This window comes from Pezoporus occidentalis, unplaced genomic scaffold (assembly GCF_034315485.1).
Source record: "Pezoporus occidentalis ecotype Australia unplaced genomic scaffold, CSIRO_AGI_Poc_V1 ctg128, whole genome shotgun sequence".
In the NCBI taxonomy this organism is placed as follows: Eukaryota; Metazoa; Chordata; class Aves; order Psittaciformes; family Psittacidae; genus Pezoporus; species Pezoporus occidentalis.
In genome coordinates this window covers 702,350-722,673 of record NW_026913082.1, presented here as the reverse complement: position 1 = coordinate 722,673, position 20,324 = coordinate 702,350, and the positions used below count along the sequence as shown (strand labels likewise).

The 20,324-nt window shown below is 41.2% G+C and overlaps 1 protein-coding gene across 4 annotated transcripts in view; it reads right to left on the bottom strand.

Annotated features, from left to right (window-relative positions):
• Positions 1-1,257: 1,257 nt before the first annotated feature.
• Positions 1,258-20,324, bottom strand: part of PRKAR1B (protein kinase cAMP-dependent type I regulatory subunit beta) — a 101,470-nt gene continuing 82,403 nt past the window's right edge. For all 4 annotated transcript variants that reach the window (XM_062607985.1, XM_062607988.1, XM_062607987.1 and 1 more), the window contains exons 9-11: positions 19,697-19,818; positions 2,171-2,252; positions 1,258-1,752 (exon numbers count right to left, since the gene is read on the bottom strand). In XM_062607985.1, the coding sequence (XP_062463969.1) occupies positions 1,580-1,752; positions 2,171-2,252; positions 19,697-19,818 (377 nt within the window). In that variant the 3' untranslated portion in view covers positions 1,258-1,579. The remainder of the gene's footprint in view (positions 1,753-2,170; positions 2,253-19,696; positions 19,819-20,324) is intronic.

Below are 20,324 nucleotides of genomic sequence, written 5' to 3'. Positions count from 1 at the left end.
TTTGGTCTGTAACGACCTCTGTGGTTACAGCTACTGGAGCATTGGGCCCTCTGAGTGGGACTCGGTAGGAAAGTCCCAAGTTAGTTTTTGTTAATTCTAAAGAAGAAAGCACATTGCATGTCAGTAGTTTTAGCCATGGTCTTCACTAACACCTCTAGTTCTAAAAGGGAGACTGCTGCCTTATTTCATTGCATAACCTTTGGCATGTACAAGACACAGAAAGTTTGTATTTACTCAAATGTTACCCTAAAGAAGAAACAAGAGTTTTGCCACAACTGAGATGCAGGCAGTGCTATTTAGAGTAGCTGAGATGCAGAGCTTTGCTGCTGTTACCAAAGACAACTTTTCCTTCAGGGGAATAGCTTCACAAAGAATCATCTAGATGCTCTCACCTTTGAGGGCTGCAAAGTGCAGGAAGGTCTGGATCTGCAAAAGGCTCCATCCAAGAGGAGACCTATGCCTAGGCACGGCAGCAGCAACCACTAGCAAGGCTGCCCACGCCTGCAGGGACCTGGGGTCTAGGAGCTTCTTGCAAGATCCTGGTGCTTTTGGTTTTGCAATGTTTTTTGGAGGAGACGCAGCAATTCTGAAGCATGTACTTGGCTTTCAGAAAATCCTTAAAAGTCCTCTAAAATTCAGTCATATACTAATGAAAAGCATTTAAATTTAATTAAGTGGACCTTGTTAAAAACAAACTGTTGTTGTTGCCTCTGAGGTGCACCTGGCACCATCTCTTCAGCATTACATACAATATTCAGAGAAGTGGTTGAGGATACTGCTTCAGATAAATACATTTTGAAGCCCACTTAATTCAGCAAGGATGTTCCTGCTGGACTTTTAAGGGAGCTAATGCAAACCCTCATTTGAAAAGATCTGAGGGCAAACAACCTGGGTCCTAAAGGCTTCAGCTGAATTCTTAGAAACCATTGTCCCCTGACCTCTTCACCCGGAAGACTGGAGCAGGCTGTTTGGTTTAGCATATCCTACAAAGCAGACTGAAAGGGCTTGTAACATGGAGGAATATGGCCCCTGTATCTAAGCCACAAACAAAATTTCTCAAAAGCTCTCTTTTTCCCTGGCTTGCTGGAATGATCAAAACCTTCCTCCAACCTTCCCTCTTAAACTATGCCACTGCCACTCACCCTATGGGATTTTAGAAACCTCCAGTCCAGAACCAGTGAAAAGTCTTTTAAAAGTGACAGGCAGAGGGACATCTCTTGATGAAAGCAGCTTGACAAAAGGTGAATAAGAACCAACTTTAAAGATAATGAAGGAAATAGAAATTCATACGTATTTTAAATAGTTAAAAACACAGTTTCAAGCTACATGATACAACAACAGGTAAAAATCTTGCCTGCAAGCCAAGAGCCTAATCTTCCAAAGCTAGTCTTATCCAAACAGTTGTCTTCCTACTTACATGATACATGAGATTTGAACTGACATCCACTACGTGACATGAACAGAAAAAATACGCGTAAAATGCACACTTTTAATCTTTTTCCTCATAAAGCTATGGAGCTGCACAGAGCAAACTGCAGTGCACAAGGTCACACAGAGGCAGCTTTCCAGAAGGAATCATTTAGACGGTGAGAGAAATGAAACTGTTGTATCTCTGAATGTTTCTCTTGAGGATTTCGGAGCAAGGCCCGAGCACTCGTTCGAAGCGGGGCCGGTCCAGCTTTACACACTTCAGGGGTCCACGTGCCACCACGGTAGCAGCCCGGGGCCGATTGAGCAGTAACGCTATCTCACCTGGAAACAGGGATAAATACACTGTCACACGCTCTGTGACTCTTTTGGTGGGTGCATATTCAGTTGCTTTATTTGTAGAACATCTCCCTGTATGTATCTAATGATAGACACTCTACATAATTCTGTTGACAGTACAAGTGCATCACACATGCATAATGCATGCATGTAAAATGCCTCTGAAAACAAATGCTTTCAGACTGCTTTGCTGGTTCTGGATCTGCCTCCTGTCAGCTGCACTGGTGTAAACCAAGGAAGAGTTTCAGCTCCGCTGCTATCTCTCAGTATAGCTGAGAGCAGTGGCTGACCTACACATAACCCCTCTCGTGTGAAAGAGTAGAACATTAATTAGGACAATGACTACTTGACGTAACTCCACGTGCCTGTCTTTCTGAACCATACGTGAGCTGAATTTTCTTACCAAAATAATCTGATGGACCAAGTCTTCCCACTTCCACATACTCCTCGTTGTCAGACCTGCGCTGCAGAACAGAAGCTGTGCCCTGGGGAGAGAAGTGCAGGGTCAGTTTGCTATGCTTTAAAAAGCATTGAGTCCTGAGGATTTCCTTTTGCATGTCACACTCATAGAATCATAGTATAGTTAGGGTAGGAAAGGACCTTAAAGTTCACCCAGTTCCAAACTCCCTGCCACGGGCAGGGTCTCCTCACCCTAGACCATGTCACCCAAGGCTCTGTTCAACCTGGCCTTGAACACTGCCAGGGATGGAGCATTCACCACTTCTCTGGGCAACCTGTTCCAGTGCCTCACCACCCTCACAGTAAAGAACTTCTTCCTTATATCTAACCTGAACTTCCCCTGTTGAAGTGTGAACCCATTACTCCTTGTCCTATCGCTACAATCTCTGATGAAGAGTCCCTCTCTAGCATCCTTGTAGGCACCCTTCAGATACTGGAAGGCTGCTATGATGTCTCCACGCAGCCTTCTCTTCTCTAGGCTGAACTCCATTAATTCTGCTATGGGAGATGACAATTTCGGTTAGTTCCTTGTAAATCAATGAAAGCAATTAAAGCATAAAAAAAAAATAATAATCTGTCAGTACTGGAAATGATCTCTCTCTTACAAACTCTTTGGATGCAGACAAATTCAGCTCACTCAGAAGAGGAACAGGTCAGACCTCAGTAACTCCTGTTTAATTAATGCCCACCATGCTGTGCAAATATATGCTTGAATACACTTGAAAAATATGTTCTGGGTGGATGCAGCACCTTACAAGAGGCACAGAAAAGATTACATCAAAAGGAATAAAAAAGGCAATTTTCCCAGTCACAACCTTGGGACATGATTTTGTAAGCAACTAGAGTATTCCTCACTGGATCATTAATGGATCTGCTGCTGAAATGACTGGCAAAGGGAGTTTTTAATGCTTGTTGCAACAACAGGTGGTTATTTTTTTAGTGGCTTTGCCCACTTGTGGCCTGTAGTGATATGGACACCTGCGAGTCAGTCGCTGGAGAGATGGAATGTGTCTTGTCTCCACTACCCTTAATAACTGCTGTACTTGACACATGCTAATACATGTCAAAACTCAGTTACAGTCTATTTAAACCTTCAAAGAAGTTTTACATGCAGAAGTATTCTAACCTGGAGGAAATCTTAAATTATTGTGGCATAAAGCTTTTGTAGAGGAATAAAGTTATCTGCTTCTCTGGAAAAAAATCATTTATCTTCTGAGTCCAAAAGCATAGGGAAAGGCAAAACATTAATATATTTTAATGAAATTAAAAATATTTTTAAAAGCCATGGTCTTTAAATAGACTGGACATCCATTTTTTGACAGTGCAGTTGGAGAGCACTGATGTTTTGATGGCTTTGAAGATTTTCAGTTTGGAAAGTAATACTTGAGGGCTGATCGTGCTCCAGCCAGGATAGGAAAGAAGAGAAGACACAGTAATGTGCTAGTAATGCTAGGAAGATTGAGGCCACTTATTGGAAAACAGCACAAACCTCCCTCCAGTGCAAAGTATCCACTGCAGATTCACTGGCTGCAAACATCCTGCAGCTTCCTTCCACCAAAAGAAACCTGTGCGCCTCTGGGTATGGTGGGGAGCCTGAGGAGACACTGAGCAGCCTGAAACACCTGGGCTTCAATGCAGTTAAAAGGCACTCAGCGCTCTGCAGAACCAGCCCTTCACCTTTGCACTGTGTTTAAATACACCCTATAGTATCCCAAATATCGTCTCTGAATTGCAAATCTGAACAACAGTGTAAGACTGCTTAAGGTCTAGCTTTTGCTCTTCTAGGACCTGGAAGCCCAGGAATAACCAAAAGCGGTAGAATATCCACTATTATGTAGCAAATGTTCATAATTTGCTTTCTTCTAAACAAGCACAACTAAACTACTGTAATACCATTGTATTGCATCATGTCCTATTTCATAACAGGGTTATTTTTAAGCCCATATACTTTACAAATAGCTGAGCTACTCTCTAGATTAATTTATGTGCTATAGAAATGAAAAGGCAAATCTTATTTCTCCTGTCAAGCTTCCAGCAAGAATTCCTTATCCTTGATACAACTAAATTGTCCCGCCAAAGCTGCTGTTTTCCAAGATCTTCCAGTAAATCTGCAAAGGCATGAAGATACAAAGACAGTGTAATGAGGTTTCTTATTCACACTTACTGCAAGCTTTCAGAACAAACACACATTCATATGCAGCATTCTCAAAAATACCCCATAAAGGGAATAATGCACATATCAACCTCGCTCTTGCCAAGTGTCTGATCAGGTGCAGCTCCCTACCTTGCTACTGTTGGATGGATTCAGCTTCAGAATCACTTCCAGCCCCTGTCCTCCTCTCTGTCCCATCTGGAGCCTGGCAAAAACCTAACCCCTTGACCCAAATAGCTGTTTGCAATCCATGTCTCCCGTCTCTTTCCCAAAACTATTTTTTTTAAGCGTTTATTACAGATGTTTTATTACATAAAACAAAAAAAGAATATCCCCAAAGTAATCATACTGACTGCCCAGGTCAAACGAAGAAAGGACTCAATTCCCCACCGCCCACCTTGAGCACATTGCCATGAAGTTAATCACAGTATCAAGGAATATTGCTTTCATCTCCCCACGTGTCAGCTTTTATTGTGGCTAATATTTCTTTGACAGGATCCATTTGATATAGGACTCCAATAAGCCAGTCTTCCGAAGCAATTTCTTCTACTGTTCTTCTACAGTCGGCCTTTTTAATCCAAGAAACACCATGATATCTGTTGGAGGAGGACAGATGTGTCTGGCCTCCACAATAAACACTGGGCTTGGCAGGATAAAGCAATGCATATTCCAGATACATATTTTTCCATTCTTGTTTTAACAGTCACATAGGCTTCTCCTATTGCCCAGTGAGAACAGGTCTATCACGGAGCAAAAGAAGTTTCCTGAAAGCCTGACAGTGAGCACCCAGATGTAAGATCTGATTACACTGCCTGGCCTCATGTTGCACCAGCCATCAGCTCCACAAGTGCATCCTGAGCATTGTCAGAGTGACCTTCACGGGAAGACTGCTCACACCATGAAACAAAGAAGATATATTTATAATTATCTATCTGTATCACCTTCACTTTCTGTGTGTTATCTCTGGAATCAACACTATTCTAATTGTATTAGAGGAAGAGACCAATTGCAGACAACCAGTGTAACCAGGGAAAAAATAATACAGAACAATCCTTTATTATCTATATACCTAATGAAGTTGTCATACTGAATAAACTCAGTGCTGGCTCCTATCCTGACTCCCATCACAGGTTTCATGGTTGTATTTCATTTTACTTTACTTGTCAAATCTTTTCAACACAGTTTTTGAGCTTTTTATCCTTCTTGTGCTTTCACAAAACTTAGCTCTTCTAAATGACAGGACTGAACAAATCTCCTGAGCTCTGTCCCAGGAGGTACGGGCATTATCTGGCAAGGATTCAAGGGGTTTATCACTCTCACTCCCAAAAGCGTTTGGTCTCAGTGGGAAAGATTTCCCCTTAAATGGCACACAAAACTTGGCAAGATCATTCTCTCTGAAATAAATTGCAGGATCCTAGGTTTGCAGGATCAGGCTATTTAGTGCTGCTCAATTTTAATGCTGTCTTGTACACTGATGGCCGTTTCAGGCTCCTACACCAGCAAGCAAAGCCTACAGAGCACAGGCTCAAAGACTGTTGAGAAGTTTGACACCACCATTCAATAAATCAGCACTTTGTGATAATATTAAACTGAAAGCAGACAGGCATGTCTTTTGCTAGCAGACACTTGGGAGTGAAATTATGATCTTTGGTGGATCCAGGAATATTCCCTTTCAGTCACTGAGGAGCGCCTGTATTCCCAGGAACTGATATCATTAACCTTCTCTCCTCTTCTCCAAGTAAACACAGGCATCTTATTGCAAAAACAACAAGAGCAGCAGTTCCAAAAGCAGTGTGCCATCAGCACCTCTCTGCCATCCTCACCCCACGCACCTGCTCACTCCCTCTATCACTGCTCTTTTGCCGTGCTAAGTATTTACTTGACTCTTTCAAATGCATTAGTAGTTTGTTTTGTAAAAATTTATGGCTCAGGTACAGCACGATAATTTAAGATATACAAAATAAATTAAAGTTTATAATCCATGAGCTCCCATTCTCTCCAAAGTAATGAGCTTCACCTTTAAGCTATCAGACCATCCAAATGAGTGAGGCATCCTACAGCATAAAGACAGTGACCCATCTGGATCAACACTGAAATTCCCATGCCCTACCCTGCATGTACTTATAAGCACTAGCTGCTTCAGGAGCCCTATTTTCATATCTAAGTATGAATTCTATAGCCAGCAGTTGGCCTAAGTAGCCTGGCTACAAAAGGCAAATGTTTTTGATGCTAAAAACTGAAATCCTCTATTTTTAACTCTATTCCAGCTCAGTGGATCAGACAAGATCATGCAGTGGACACCTCTGGGTGGGACAGACTGTGCAGTGTGGTCCTTCACCAAAGGCAGGGGGTGGGAATGGAAATTCAGCACTGTTCAAAACCTTTCTGGTTTAAAAGTCAGTCTTGTTGATGTTTTGGTTTTGCTGCTCTAACCTCCCATTTTAGCAATCAATAAAAAATACAGTAACGCTCCATCTGTAATAAAGTACAAATTTATCATTACTGAAATTGAAGACTATTTTTTCTACGGTGAGTGTACGCAACGTCCATGTCTATGTCCTTTTGATACACTAAGTATACAGAATAAATTTCTACTTTTTAAAGAAAAGAATTTTCATTTTCCTAAACAGGAAGTTACTATTTCTATTTCCATTTTTATTTCATATTTTTACTTACTCTTTTTTTAAAGAAAAGCACAGAAGATGGTGGGTTTTTTCCCATGCCCTCAAAATGTTACACTTTTATCCTAGTTTTGAGCTTAGAAAGTTTTCCTAACCTATTTTATTTTTCTCTTCTCCATCCACTAGAAAAGAGCAGTGCAGTCTATAGAATTAGAGATGGAAAAGGTCAGGCCGATCCATCTGCTATTGCTATTAACTCTATCAATTGCTATTATGAACATACCTTTGCTCTTTCTCACTTTGTTAATCTGCACACTCTATAATTCACACATTCAAAAGATAAGTTTCCCCTCACTCCGAAGTCACACAAACCCTCATTATATGTCCCTATTAAATCTTTGCAAAAGTTACTACAAAAGATGAACTAAGAGGCTGTGAAGTGGTATAAAAGTCTCTTGTTCACACAGCGAAGCAGATGGGGCTGGATAGAAGCTACAGGAGATCTGAAATGAATTAAAGGATCTTTCACACAGTATGATGCTGGGAGTATTTTATTTAATTGCAGTCAAGATGAGGTTTGTGGAAGTAATATCTTTTGTTAAACCAACAAGCATAGCTATAAAAGGGAGAAGAGCCTTTTGGCACACATGCCTTTCTTCATGTTGCCTATTTCTCCAGATACAGCTAATAAAATATGCCACTTACCTATCTACAGACACTGTCTGGGCAATGTTCTTACACTACTGAAGTTGCAACCATAATAAGTTACACCTTATTTAATCACATTTACCTGCTTATTGGTTCATACATGCAACTAAATTATTCATAGAGCACCTCCAAATCATTACCTTAAATTAAGGAGAGTCAAAACCTACAGCTCCCAGTGCTACGAAACTCCTAGAAACAGAGATTGCCTGGTGAATCTGCGAGACCTGCTAAGATCTGTCAGCTGATGTTTCACCTTCCACCTTGAAAAATAATCATTTAAATCAGTTTGGTTGCCTGATGTGAAACCTCAACTTTGGTCCAGCTTGGCAAACTTTACTTTTAGGACTATTATGTATGATGTACCTCTTGTAATGGCTGGTGAATGGGAAAGGGCTGCAAGAATAGACCTCAGGTTTGCACCCAGCTGAAAAAGTGGTGATTGTTTGGTTTGCTTATCTCTAGCAAGTGAGTTCTTTTCTGCATCCCTTAGGGTTCACTACAGATTACAGTGTGAGACAATGCCCAAGCAAATGAGCTACTGAGAGCTTCTGGAAGCAAATATACAACATTTTACACATTCAGCTTTTTTAATTTGGGCATGGCTCTAGAAATCTTGAGTGTCACTGACTGCAGTGGATTTTCAGAAAGCCAGGACGTTTGGAGTATCATTAGGATTAATAAGACAAGGTCAAATGAGCTCAAAAGGCAACACTAGTCCCATAAAATCTCCTTGGGAGAGAGCAGAGCTGCAAAAAGTGCCTTTACAGTGCAACAACCACTGTGTCAATACATATAATTATTATTACATTGTCATTGTAATATTAATGCATCATAATCTTACTGGCTACAATTCTCAACAACACTGCAATCTAGCAAAGGTGTAAAGCAAATGTCACTAACCAGCTGGCACGGATCCTATACATTACCTCTACACACATGATATCAAACAATCTGCAGTTTGCTGTGTGTACCAGCTGTATCACACCTGAGTAACACTACGGTTTGTATGTCTAAACTTTCACCGCTTCTGCTATTTAGGCACATTTATATTAGTTTAGGAATAATATCCAGACTCAAGAGGAACAAAGCCGTCTAGAGCTGTCACCAAAATAGCCACAAACATAAAGGTACTTTTAAAATCACTATCAATCATAAACCAAGTGTAGCTTAAAACAGCAGAAACAACTGAGCCACAGGGCATTTCCTAGGGATATAGGGGAGGCCAGGGTTAAGGCCCAGACATGACTACACCCAGCCCATCATTAATCACCAGGAAACGCCTTTGTCTTGATCATTCAGTATTTAGAATCATAGATGTTTGACATGGGAAGACCTTTTCAGCAGTTTTGTTCATCCTCCTACTGCAGTATCTCGACAATTTTCCCTTTCAGCGTTCCTTTGATACAGACTACATTAAACCTATGCTGTAGCTGTGTATTCCCCTTGAAGTGAAAGAAATGTTGGTATTAGATGCAAGAAGACAAGATTCAGGCAGAGAGAGACCAGTAAACACAGTGAACAGCCAAAAGAAGCAGAATACACTGCACCAACTGCAATTTGCTTTATGCATGGAGACCGCCACAGTACTTAGGCAAAATAAAGAGGGTTTTGCCCAGAGAATAAAAAAGAAAAAAAAAAAGGGACTTTTGTTGTTGTTGTTAGGTCTTTCCTGATGAAAGGCTCTTCAGAATAAAAACATTAAGTTTTATAGTCTTTTGACTTCAGAATGTTGCCCTTGAGCCACAGCTGCAGAGCTCACGCAGGCATCCAATAAGGGTGTATAGAACCACAGAATCACAGAATGGTTTGGGTTGGAAAGGACCTTAAGATTATCCAGTTCCAACCCCCCTGCCATGGGCAGGGACACCTCACACTAGACCATGCCACCCAAAGGTCTGTCCAACCTGGCCTTGAACACTTCCAGGGATGAAACATTCACAACTTCCTTGGGCAACCTGTGCCAGTATCTCACCACCCTCACAGTAAAGAACTTCCTCCTTATGTCTAACCTATATCCACGTTGAGGGGGGAACTCAAGACTTCGTTAACCATCATCATCATCCCCCATCATCAGATGGAGGGACACCACAGTGGCCTTTGTGCTTCCCAGCCTCAGTGGTACTGGAGTCCCATTCTTGTCTTCCATTCCACTAGCTGCCAACTGGGACTGGGAAGACTGGGAGCCAGGGGATGGTGACAGAGGGATACGGATACCATCTCTGAGCCCTGGGAGGAGCCCCTTGCCTGGGGTGTGATCCTCCTTGGCTAATTGTCCTGGCTCCATGCCCAGAAAGCTGGGAAGCAGTTGCACCACAGCCCAGCCTTTGGGGTCCCTTCGCATTTTTATCTTTACCTCTGTTCTAGGATTTTAGTTGTCCCTTTTCTTACACATTCAGTCCACCTGTCGCAGGGGTAACGAACCACCCAGTAAAGGTGGGCTCAGATACTGGATTTTAGTGAATCATCTCAGTGATACTTGGCCTTGACTAATCAGAGGCTTCTGTGGGAAAACAACTGAATTAATATTCATCCCGGTGCCAAATTTTAAAGACCGTCTGTGCCAAGCACTCTGGATTATTGGCAACAAGGCACTGCTTTCCTCCCTCAGACATGTCAGCCTACAAAGCAATAAAAGTCACAAAGGGAAAAAAAAATGTTGCATTTTAGAGATTCTTTCTTTCTACAAAGCTAGCCATTATCTTGACTCTCTCTGAAGCCAGGAAACATCCACTGAGTCAACATAAAAGTGATTCTGTAATGGGTTATTCATCAACTGTTCATATTTGTGACTGACCTGACAGGGCTCATCTCCTGGAAGCAGACACTGCAGAGCGCTAACACCTACAGCAGGGGCAGGGTTGAATGTATGGGAGAGAAAACAAGAAAACAGTGCTGAACCTCCCTCACCCTGCCCACAAAATCCTTTCTGGTGAAAATCGGTTTTAGCTGTTAATGTTGTTTTACGGCCCAATTACTCCTACCACCATCTGCTTCTTTGTGAAAACATTCTGTAGATGCTGAAATAACCAGACCAAGCAAAAGGCTGAGACAGACATCGTCACTGAAGTCTCATAACTAATGCTGTGACCAGGGCTGGGCAAGCAGCTGTGGCCAGCCAGAGCAACAGCTTCTGTGTGAGACATAAAACTTGGAGCAAACAGGGTGAAGGAGAGAAGAGAGTTTTATCACAGAGATCAGGAAAATCCCCCACGGAAAGCTCTCTCTAAGTCCTTCCAGTTGGTGAATCTTGTGTATTTTATGGACCAAATTCTGAAATTCAGAAGAAAAAACCTCATGCACTCAAAGATGCCTCTTCCTGGAGCACACTGTGGAAAGCCTTGCATGCTCCACAAAATCCACACTACACATCTGATGAATGAGCCCTAAAAGGTATGTACTTTCAGCAAGCCTGCAGTCATCTCAGTGGTACCTTTACGGAAGAAGGACAAAAGCCATCACAGTAAGCGACAATTTTAACATGATCCAGAGAAAGGGATGAACTCCAGAGCGATGAGGAAATTCCCCATTCCTCTTCCACCATGTTAGAAAGCACTATATTTCAGGACTTGTTTATACTGCTGTGTTTTTGCTTAAAGACAAAGAAGCACTTCTGAGGACAGAGCTCCTAGCTCCTGAGAGAGCAGATGCCTTTAATTTCAGTTTAGATTTAATGTGCCTTGGGCCATAAAATTCTTGGTCACATTGACTAAGTGCTTTGAATCAGGGCTTGTGAGCTTGGTCTTCAATGCCAAAAGAGCTTATAAGGATCCTGAAAACCTTGAGGGGTAAACAGCCTGTGCTGCTCTCCTTATTGACAGAGAGGTGTTTCATTACCTCTCTGCTTTTGCAGACTTCCACTGTAGGAAGACACTACTGGATAAGACTAATGAGAGAAGAGTCAAAGCATCAACCATACCTTAAAGCAAGTACTAACCAAGTAAAAATCCCAGGCTGTTCTGAACAAGGAGAAAATTTAGCACTCTTGATTTTTATGAAAATTGAAATGGAGCATGTGTATATATTAAGAATTAAATTGCCAATTACTAACTTCAGATTTTACTTCTCTGTACACCAAACGATCTTCCAGTTTTCCACGTATCCTATAGTGGTAAAAGGCCAGGGTGTGTCTACATTTCCGGCATAAACTTCAATTTTATGGGTTTACAAATCAGATGTTTTAAATTACAGCTGAATGAGACTGAAGACTCCTACACAAGTTGTCATGTTGAAAGAGAACTGGGGAAACATTCATACATTTTTGTGCTGGGTATACCATGTGCAAAGGAGAGGTTATGAAAAGTACTTTTAAGCTTTTGAGAATAGTATGGCTACACTGCATCCTCCCAGTTTTGCTTCAAGACCTAAGTTTACCAACGTCCTAGTGACACAGAGTAACACAGCATGTCTTGCATGTACCTCATGATGCTGGCATAAGCAGTGTTCTCACCAACATCCTGGAAGACCGCTAGCGTATCACTCCTCAGCTGCCATTTTAGCCCTTTGGGACTGCTGATAGCATCATTCCTGGGATGGCTTTTATGTTACAGCTAAGGATCAGCAGTTCTTGGGCTGCTTTCCAAGAGAAGACAAATCCTTTGGACTGTGTAGCCAAAGACTGCAAATATTCCTTTAGCCAGTAAATAATCTTGCATTATTATTATTTGCCAACCTTTAACTTATGAAAGGCTTTAATACAAAACAAGGGAAGAAATAAGCAAATTTCAGTCAGCAAGACAAAGTGCAAGTGACTTCTATATAACCTGCAGTAGAAAATAATACCCACCATTCTGGAGTGGATAAAGGATGGTCAGTTGATGTGTTAGCCTGGGATGCTGCCCATGGGGCTAACACAGCTCCTCTGCCTTAGACTTTCTGTGAGCAGAATCATGAGGGTCCAGACCTTCAAGGTGCCTAATTCTTGTTGATTGCTCTCAGAAGGAATGAAGAACTATCTTAATTCTTGTGCCTGTGCTTCAGACTGCACCTTGCAACACTAGCATTGCTTCATGCACCTCATCAAACAGGTGTAGTGAGAACAAACCCCATGGAGTTCATGAGATGGTCATGTAAGACAGATAAGTATCTAAGAAACAAGCTGGTTAAAAGGCTTCCTGTTTACATATACCACAGCTATTACATGTCTTAAAATTATTTAGGTGTATCTCATGGATGTGCCGGTCCAACTAAGATTTTTTTCCCATAACAACTGGCTGTGTATGTTGGTTTCACATTGTTTTCTTACCCATCAGACCATTCATATACAAAAGCTATCTCATTTTAATGGTCTTGTAGAAGGATGATGCAAGAGGACTTCATTCGGATTGTGGACTCAAGATTGACTCATGACTGGGTTTGACAGTATTTTTTTAACTGTACATTTTTAAACTATTATCTGTTATTCCCCAGTCTCTGGGTTCATAGCAGCTCACAGAATTTACATACAGTTGTCCTGGTTTCTGCCACAAATGAGGAACAAATTCTGCAAAGTTCTAAAAAAGCCTAGAAATATTGGCTAATCTGAAGTTTCACAAAACTGTTAAGAAAATGCTTCATTGTACATCACTTCTGAGGTTTCAGATTTTGCATAATTTACTGTAGGTGACTGCACTGTGATGGTTATTAGTGGGGCTAAAAGAAAGAGCTGGAAGGAAGAGCCAAAAGCTGCAGTCACTGACTGACAGGTCCTTCATGGCTGGTGGGAAAAGGAAGGGGAGCAGCCAGTTGCTTCCTATTAAACACTGTCCCTTTCTGATGGGAGAGATAAGGATGTGTTCAAGATACACACATGGATATTGCATGTGTAGGCAGCCTGATCCATTGCCCATAGAAGTCAAAGTTATTCTGAGTTTAACAAGATCTCAACTAGGGAGATGGGGCTAACACAGCAAAACACTCAGCAAAACACTTCACCTCCATCTCTAGCCAGGATGGGACCCAATCATTCACCTAACTTCCAATCTTTGATGTCAGCTGGCCATTAAAAATGACATCCTGACCACAGATGAACTTTGTAGCAGAGTCAATGGAAAGGCTATTTCTTCAGCACAACTAGGTGGTATCAAAAATTGAATGTACCTTTCCTGTAAGAGCTCTACAGGAAACAATGTCTCTGCAGTTAAAATAAGCCAAGTTCAGAGCCCTTAGTGACTGCTAGTTATGTTATTCGGTGTATGTTGTTTATTAGGTATATTAGGAGTCGCTGTAGACTGCCTTTGACAAACATTTTTGGTATCAACAAAATCACAGTAACACTAAGTAGTTCAGATTGCAGCCTTTGAAACTCCTTTTCTAGACAACATTCATCTTCCTAATTAATTATTAATCACACTGTGTTTTTAAAGAGATTATCAGGTGTGATAGCAGAGTGTGCCTAAGGCAGTGACTTCATTAACCATACGGAAGAAGTTTACTTTGTAGTTCCCCTGCCTGTCGCAGGGGTAGGTGCCAAAGGGGTCTCTCTTAGGTTAGAAAGTCAAAGAGCAACAATTTAGAGCAGGAAACAATTGGGCTATTATTTTGCTTTTTTCTTTTCCTTCTTAAGGAGCTTTTAAATCATAAATCTTCAGATGCTTGTGCAATTTAAGACTCTAGTCGACTTTTCCTATAAAAAGGCCCAATTCTGTGAAGAACAGAGTGCCCTTCCGAGTCAGACTAAGGCCCTTCCTCTGTTGGGGCATGTTACCATGGTAGGAAGAGTTTACAAACACTGTTCCACCTAACAAGGCTTTGAACTGCATTTGTGCAGAGACACTCCACAGCGTGCCAAGAGTGTCAGCAAGGCTGGAAACACTGATTTCACCTACAGGACAGTATCTCAAGTATGCTCTCAGCAAGAACTCGCAGCGGATCCTGCCCAGACCAGAGCCAGTTTGTGGCCCTGACTTGAAACGTCAACAGCAGCATGAAAGCTAGCAGCCCCCTGAGGACTGCAAGACTGTTTTCAATGTGATCTGCCAAGAGTAGTGCTGGACAAATACTTATTATCAATTAATTGGATTCATTTCTGTCAATGAGGCAGCTCCACGTATCAATTGTGAAAGGATTTCTGTACTATCAATGATATATTTTTCTCTTGTCAGTTTTGCTATACCCATTGCCTGATTTCAGTACTGATGGATACTTTATGCCTTATCCCATTAAGATTTTGCTCACCTTGATGAAGTGTCAGTAGGATTATTCTCACTGACGGGGAAACAGAGGGTAATGTTTTGTCCACAGACTAGACTGATAATACAGATGAGACTGAAAATCAGATGCTCTGACTCTGCCTCCTTTCTAACCAGCAGGATAATAACAAAGAACACAACACCCCAGCTATTCTGAAGAGCTTTTCACAAAGGAGTTGCAGTGAAGGGCGCAACTACCCCCTGTAACTTAGCACTAATCTGTGATTAAATATACTAGTTTTTAAAGTTAAAAACAAAAATCTAATGTGAAACTATGGGTCCATTTCTCCTTGAATTTTCTCCTGTGAATTATCTTCTATTTTTAGGTGTTTTATTTTTAGGCTGCTGCTGCATGCTATCGCTGGGCAGCTCAACCAACTATTAATTGGAGATGTTTTACTCCTCATGCAGTTTTATTTCGTTGCTTTCTGCACCACTTAAATCAACCTGTCCTCCAAGGAGATGATAGGCTACGGAGAGAACATTTAAAGGACAGTTACAAGCTGTACTCTTCAGGTGCAGTGTGGCACTATTATAAACCTTCTGCTGTTCTCTTCTCCTACACCTGCGTACGTTTGTGTCTGTGCAGGCATTTTTCTTAAGCCATGTCAAACTTTATGGAGTATTACGACCATATGGCAGCAGTTCAGCAAGCTCTCAGTATGCAGCTGAGATTAGAAGACTTCCTGAGCACAGTCAGTGGAGTCCCGTGACAATATCCGCGTGCTGTATACAGTGCTGGGTCATGACAAGTAGATCCAAACGGTCTGACATGGGGAGGGGTGGGAGCTGGAAAACCCAGCAGGGCACTTGATGGTGCAGGTCCCTGCATTTTTGGCAGCTGCATTATGGACTTCAAGGTACTGTGCCACCCAGCCAAGTTCGAAGCTGAACTTAAAAGAGCGGTACATGATCATAACCGCTATTTTTAATACTATTATCACTACCTGTCTCAGTAACCTAGACAACAGCAAAACTCTCATTACTTTCCAGTTTCAGAGCACTACTACACTAGCTTGAACTACTGTTGGAGCTGAAGTCAGTGGCAAAGCACGAGTTGGGAATAAAATCAGCCCCCGTTCAACTGGCATTTCATTTAAAAAGACTTCCATTTGCTGGGATATTTAACTCCACAAAGCTCACGTGCCTTTGCAAGCTACCACTTTAAAATGCTAGCTAAAAATATTTGCGTTATCTGAAGTCAGATGCATAAATCCTCCCTACTCCTGGGTACACAGTGTGGCAGCGTACAATACAACTGCAAATTTATTTGTTAGAAACTGTACATCTGTTATGATTTACGCTTGCCAAAATGTAATTCTTTATGGCAACAATTGTTTCATGGTGCTTGAAGTTTTTCACCTCTGTGCCAGGAATCTCATATGGGATAATTCCATGACCTTGGAATCCAACAGATACATTCCACATCTGTCTGGTCTGGGAAAGCCCAAGTTTGTTGTGTGAAAACCATAGTGGGAAAATAAGACCTGGAAAGAGCTGAAAATACAGAAACTACAGGGCTGCTTCTTTTTTGTTTTTCCCCCCTTTTAATTGCCAGTTTCAAGTGCAGTAAATCAATCTCACAGAAGTGGTTACTTTGCTTTTGTAAGCAGACATTCACTTCTGATCCTATCTTCAAATTAAGGAATATGGTATAAACATTAAAATAATTCTATCTCTGGAAAAAATCACAGCCTTTAAATTTTAAAACTAAATCTTGTTGAAGGCTGTTTAAGATTTGAATGGAAAAGCACCCGACCTACTGCAAGCAAACATCTTACTGGTGCCTGTGAAGATTTAAAATGGCAGAAAAACTGTAGCTGTCTTGGAATCTCAGAATAATACTTTTCTCATCAGACTTTTTAACAAAAAATGAACCATGAACAGCTTTGTGAGCAGTGAACTTAAAAACCCCTGGTTTCCTATGACTCTTCCCTGTGCACATTTTCTGTTATTCTAATAATTTGCCTGAGCTCCTGCTGCAGCCTTCCTCTCCACAGAGCCCTGTGGCATTTTCACACACACAGCCTGCACCTCAAATAACCTGCACCCTACTATGATCTGTGCAATTGGAGATAAGATGGTGGACAGAAAGCCATGAGAATAGGTTACACTTAGGAAAAATGCAGAAAATATGAACATGCTTGCTTGACAGAAGTGGGAGACTAAACATGCTTGTCCATACTAACTAGGATGACATTCCTGGTTTAAAGCAGGAATTGCTGTTCTGACCATCACTGAGGCTGAAGACTCCCTTTCAAAAGGGTTTCATGGCTGCTCTTCAGCCTGCAAATCCTGAAGGTGCCAACTTTCTCACAGGCTATAAGTGCAAGCTCTGCAGGACCAATATACTTAAAAGATCACATCCCAAAGTAGTATCACAGAGGAAGGCAGCATTGCAAGCTAACCAGAAATGAACAATTAATTGATGAAGTTCATAAAAATCTGTGCTAGAAATTTAAAATCCATGTGTGAGTCCCGGGTGTCTTAGAGAAACTTTTATGGTAGGAGTCATAAGATCCCACTTGGAACCAGTATCTCTGATGCTGGTGCATCAAAGCTTTGTAAATTGGTAACTGATTTGTCTAAGGCATGCCACGAATGACTGTGGTTTATAATAAATTAGTACCTTGTCCAAAAATAGTGTGGCAAAGTTTAGCTTTGTACTACTGAACATACTGTGCTCTGAAGGAGACTGCATTCTGGTGATACATGAAATGGTTTTTGCATATACAGCAGCCAAACAAATTGGCTGCATTTCTAGTTTTGGATAGTAAGGCCATAAACATCAAAAAATATATGAAGGAAGCTAATGACTTTTCAACATATTGTGGCAACAAACCAGCCAAAACTACTTTTAACCAGTTTGTAGAGTAATGTGTTCCTGGCGGCTCACATCAACTCTCCTGCAGAAAAGTTTAACATCAAAGATGTAAACTCCCATGAAATCAAGTTTAAAATACAAAGCCTAAAGTATGTGTGAAAAGGCAGAAATACTAGTGCAGCACAAGAAATAGTTATTGAGTGTTCATTCTTTAATGTAGAAAAATACAGGCAATTTCCAAAGTGAGAAGCTATGTTAGATTTATAGTGGGTGAGGTGAGCAGATACTTTATGATTATGCAGTATGCAGTGTTAATACTTTTGTACCCATTCAAGTCTTACCAGCTGTTCCATGAAGGGGGGAATATAAGGGCCCTTGGTTATTCTTAAGCAAGCTGCCAATTTTCCACATGGGATTTGATGGCTAAGAAAATTAGGTTTTCCTAGTCTCATGCTGCTGCAAAGAATAACAGCACATTCAATAACACTAGTAGAAATAAAAATCCATTATTTCTGGAGGAAAAAATAAAAAGAGTTTATGTCCTATATTTTTCTCATATACTAAATATCTTGCTAATAAAACAAATTCCCTATCTAATATCTAGCCTCTTGTATTCTGACACTTGTTTTGAAGGGACACTGCTCATCACATAGTTAAAGTTCCTTACTTGTGTGGTATACAGGTGCAATTATTTGCACTAACAATTTTGTGAGCATCACAAGGGAAACTCTTTGTTCATAAATCAAATACATATTTCCAACACTCAAGGAAAGAAGGATGGAATTTTAAGTGTCAGATATTATAAACTCAGTTTTGGCTGTCTTGGATAGAGGCACCCGTCCAAAAAAACACAGATAAGGAACAAGCAAAGAAAAACCTTCTGTCCTCTAAACCATCTGGAATTGGCACTGTACAAGCCCTTTATCACCTGAGTGGGGCAGGGTCTTTTTCCTCCTAAATCACATCAAAATACAGTTGCCTGATGGAGCCAGAGATGTATTCTGCGTACATACAACGGGATTCCAAGGCAACAAACCATATCAACTTCTTAAACCAATCTGACCCGCCTTCTCCCACAGTGAGGGATTCAGATTACCTCTTAACTCCTGTGCCACCACCTCCTTGTTGCTGGTCATGTAACATCTGGCCTGGCATGTGCACTTGAACTGTCACCACACAGCCATATGTTGGTCATTCCCAGGCTATATATTTGTGTATGAACACTCACAGCTGGAACTGAAAAGCTCCTACTTCAACACATACACAGTCATATCCTAATGCTGCCTTGTTATTCTTAGGCTGAGTCTCTTTATCTTTTTATAACTTGTTATATCACAGCACCTAAGTATTTGCATGAAATACCAAGGATCCAAATATTTATGCAGAGAGGGAGGAAAAACCCCGTCAGCATCTGTTTGCAGAAGTGAGATGGTGGAAGTGAAGTGTCAGATAATCTCCCAAAAAGATGTCAGCATTTTCAGCTGCCTGACAGATCTGTCTGCCTGAGTGAGAGTAAATAAGAAAATGGCTCAGCCATTTGGACTAAGTTTAAGGCAAAACAAAGAACAAATTATCCATTTCAGATTTCAGATCAGGTCTCCTGCTCCAGTTTACAGACGTTCATTTGTAATTTCTCCTGCAAGTCCCTTTGGGAACAATGATCAGTGCACTGCATGGCTGGTCAGCCTGTTTGAAGTATTGGCAATTTGCAATGAGAAAAATCTCATGTAGAAACCAAACCTTCAAACAGTAAAGACACTAGACACAACTGAAAATTCCTCTGCATCTTCAATTTATTGGAAATTAGGGATCCTTCCACTTAAGAAATTTCCATGGAACTGGTGTCTGAATTGATTTGAATTTTAAGTCATCCTCCTGCTTGCATGGAGTTAGTTCAGATTTATGCTAAAGGAAGAAATTAAACCAAACCCATATATCTTTTAATACAGTCTTGCTCTTCATGAGGAAATGACAGAGCTTATCAGGATTCCAGTCTTACCTCTGTAATAATGAAGAAGTCATCACCGGGCTCTCCTTGCACAACAATTTTTTCCCCATCTTCAAACTGGACAGGTTCCAGAGCATCAGCCACTGTCAGCCGCTCCCATTTGTCCAGGGACTCTAAAATATTGAAGATCATAAAGCTTTATTATAAGAGACTCTAACTTTGGTTGATGATTTGTATCAAACTGACAGCTCTGCTGTGCCTGGTTCTGTTATAAAAGAAACATTTCTTTCATCCAGGCACTCTGCACGAACCTCCAGTTGGGAAACATGAATGTATTTATTCTCTGTGTCTTAGACTTTAGTAATCACACAGATAATAATCTTGAAAGTTGGACACGAAAAGTTGGCTCCAGTTCCCTATGCCAGCAATCAGATCTGCACCGCCCTGGTGCTGCAGTGGATTGGAGTAGCCTAGGAGCTGTTTGGAGATATCAGTGATACATTCTCTTGCCACATCTCACACTAGATGTCAGAACAAGTCCTGCTGTCTCTTTCTCAGGGTTGCACTCAGCCTGTTACTGATGGCCTGCTAGATAAGTGATGTGAAAGTGTGAATCGAAAAGATGACTCTTCCCCAAGGGTGTGACCATGCACCACTGAAGCCACAGACAAGACCCTGG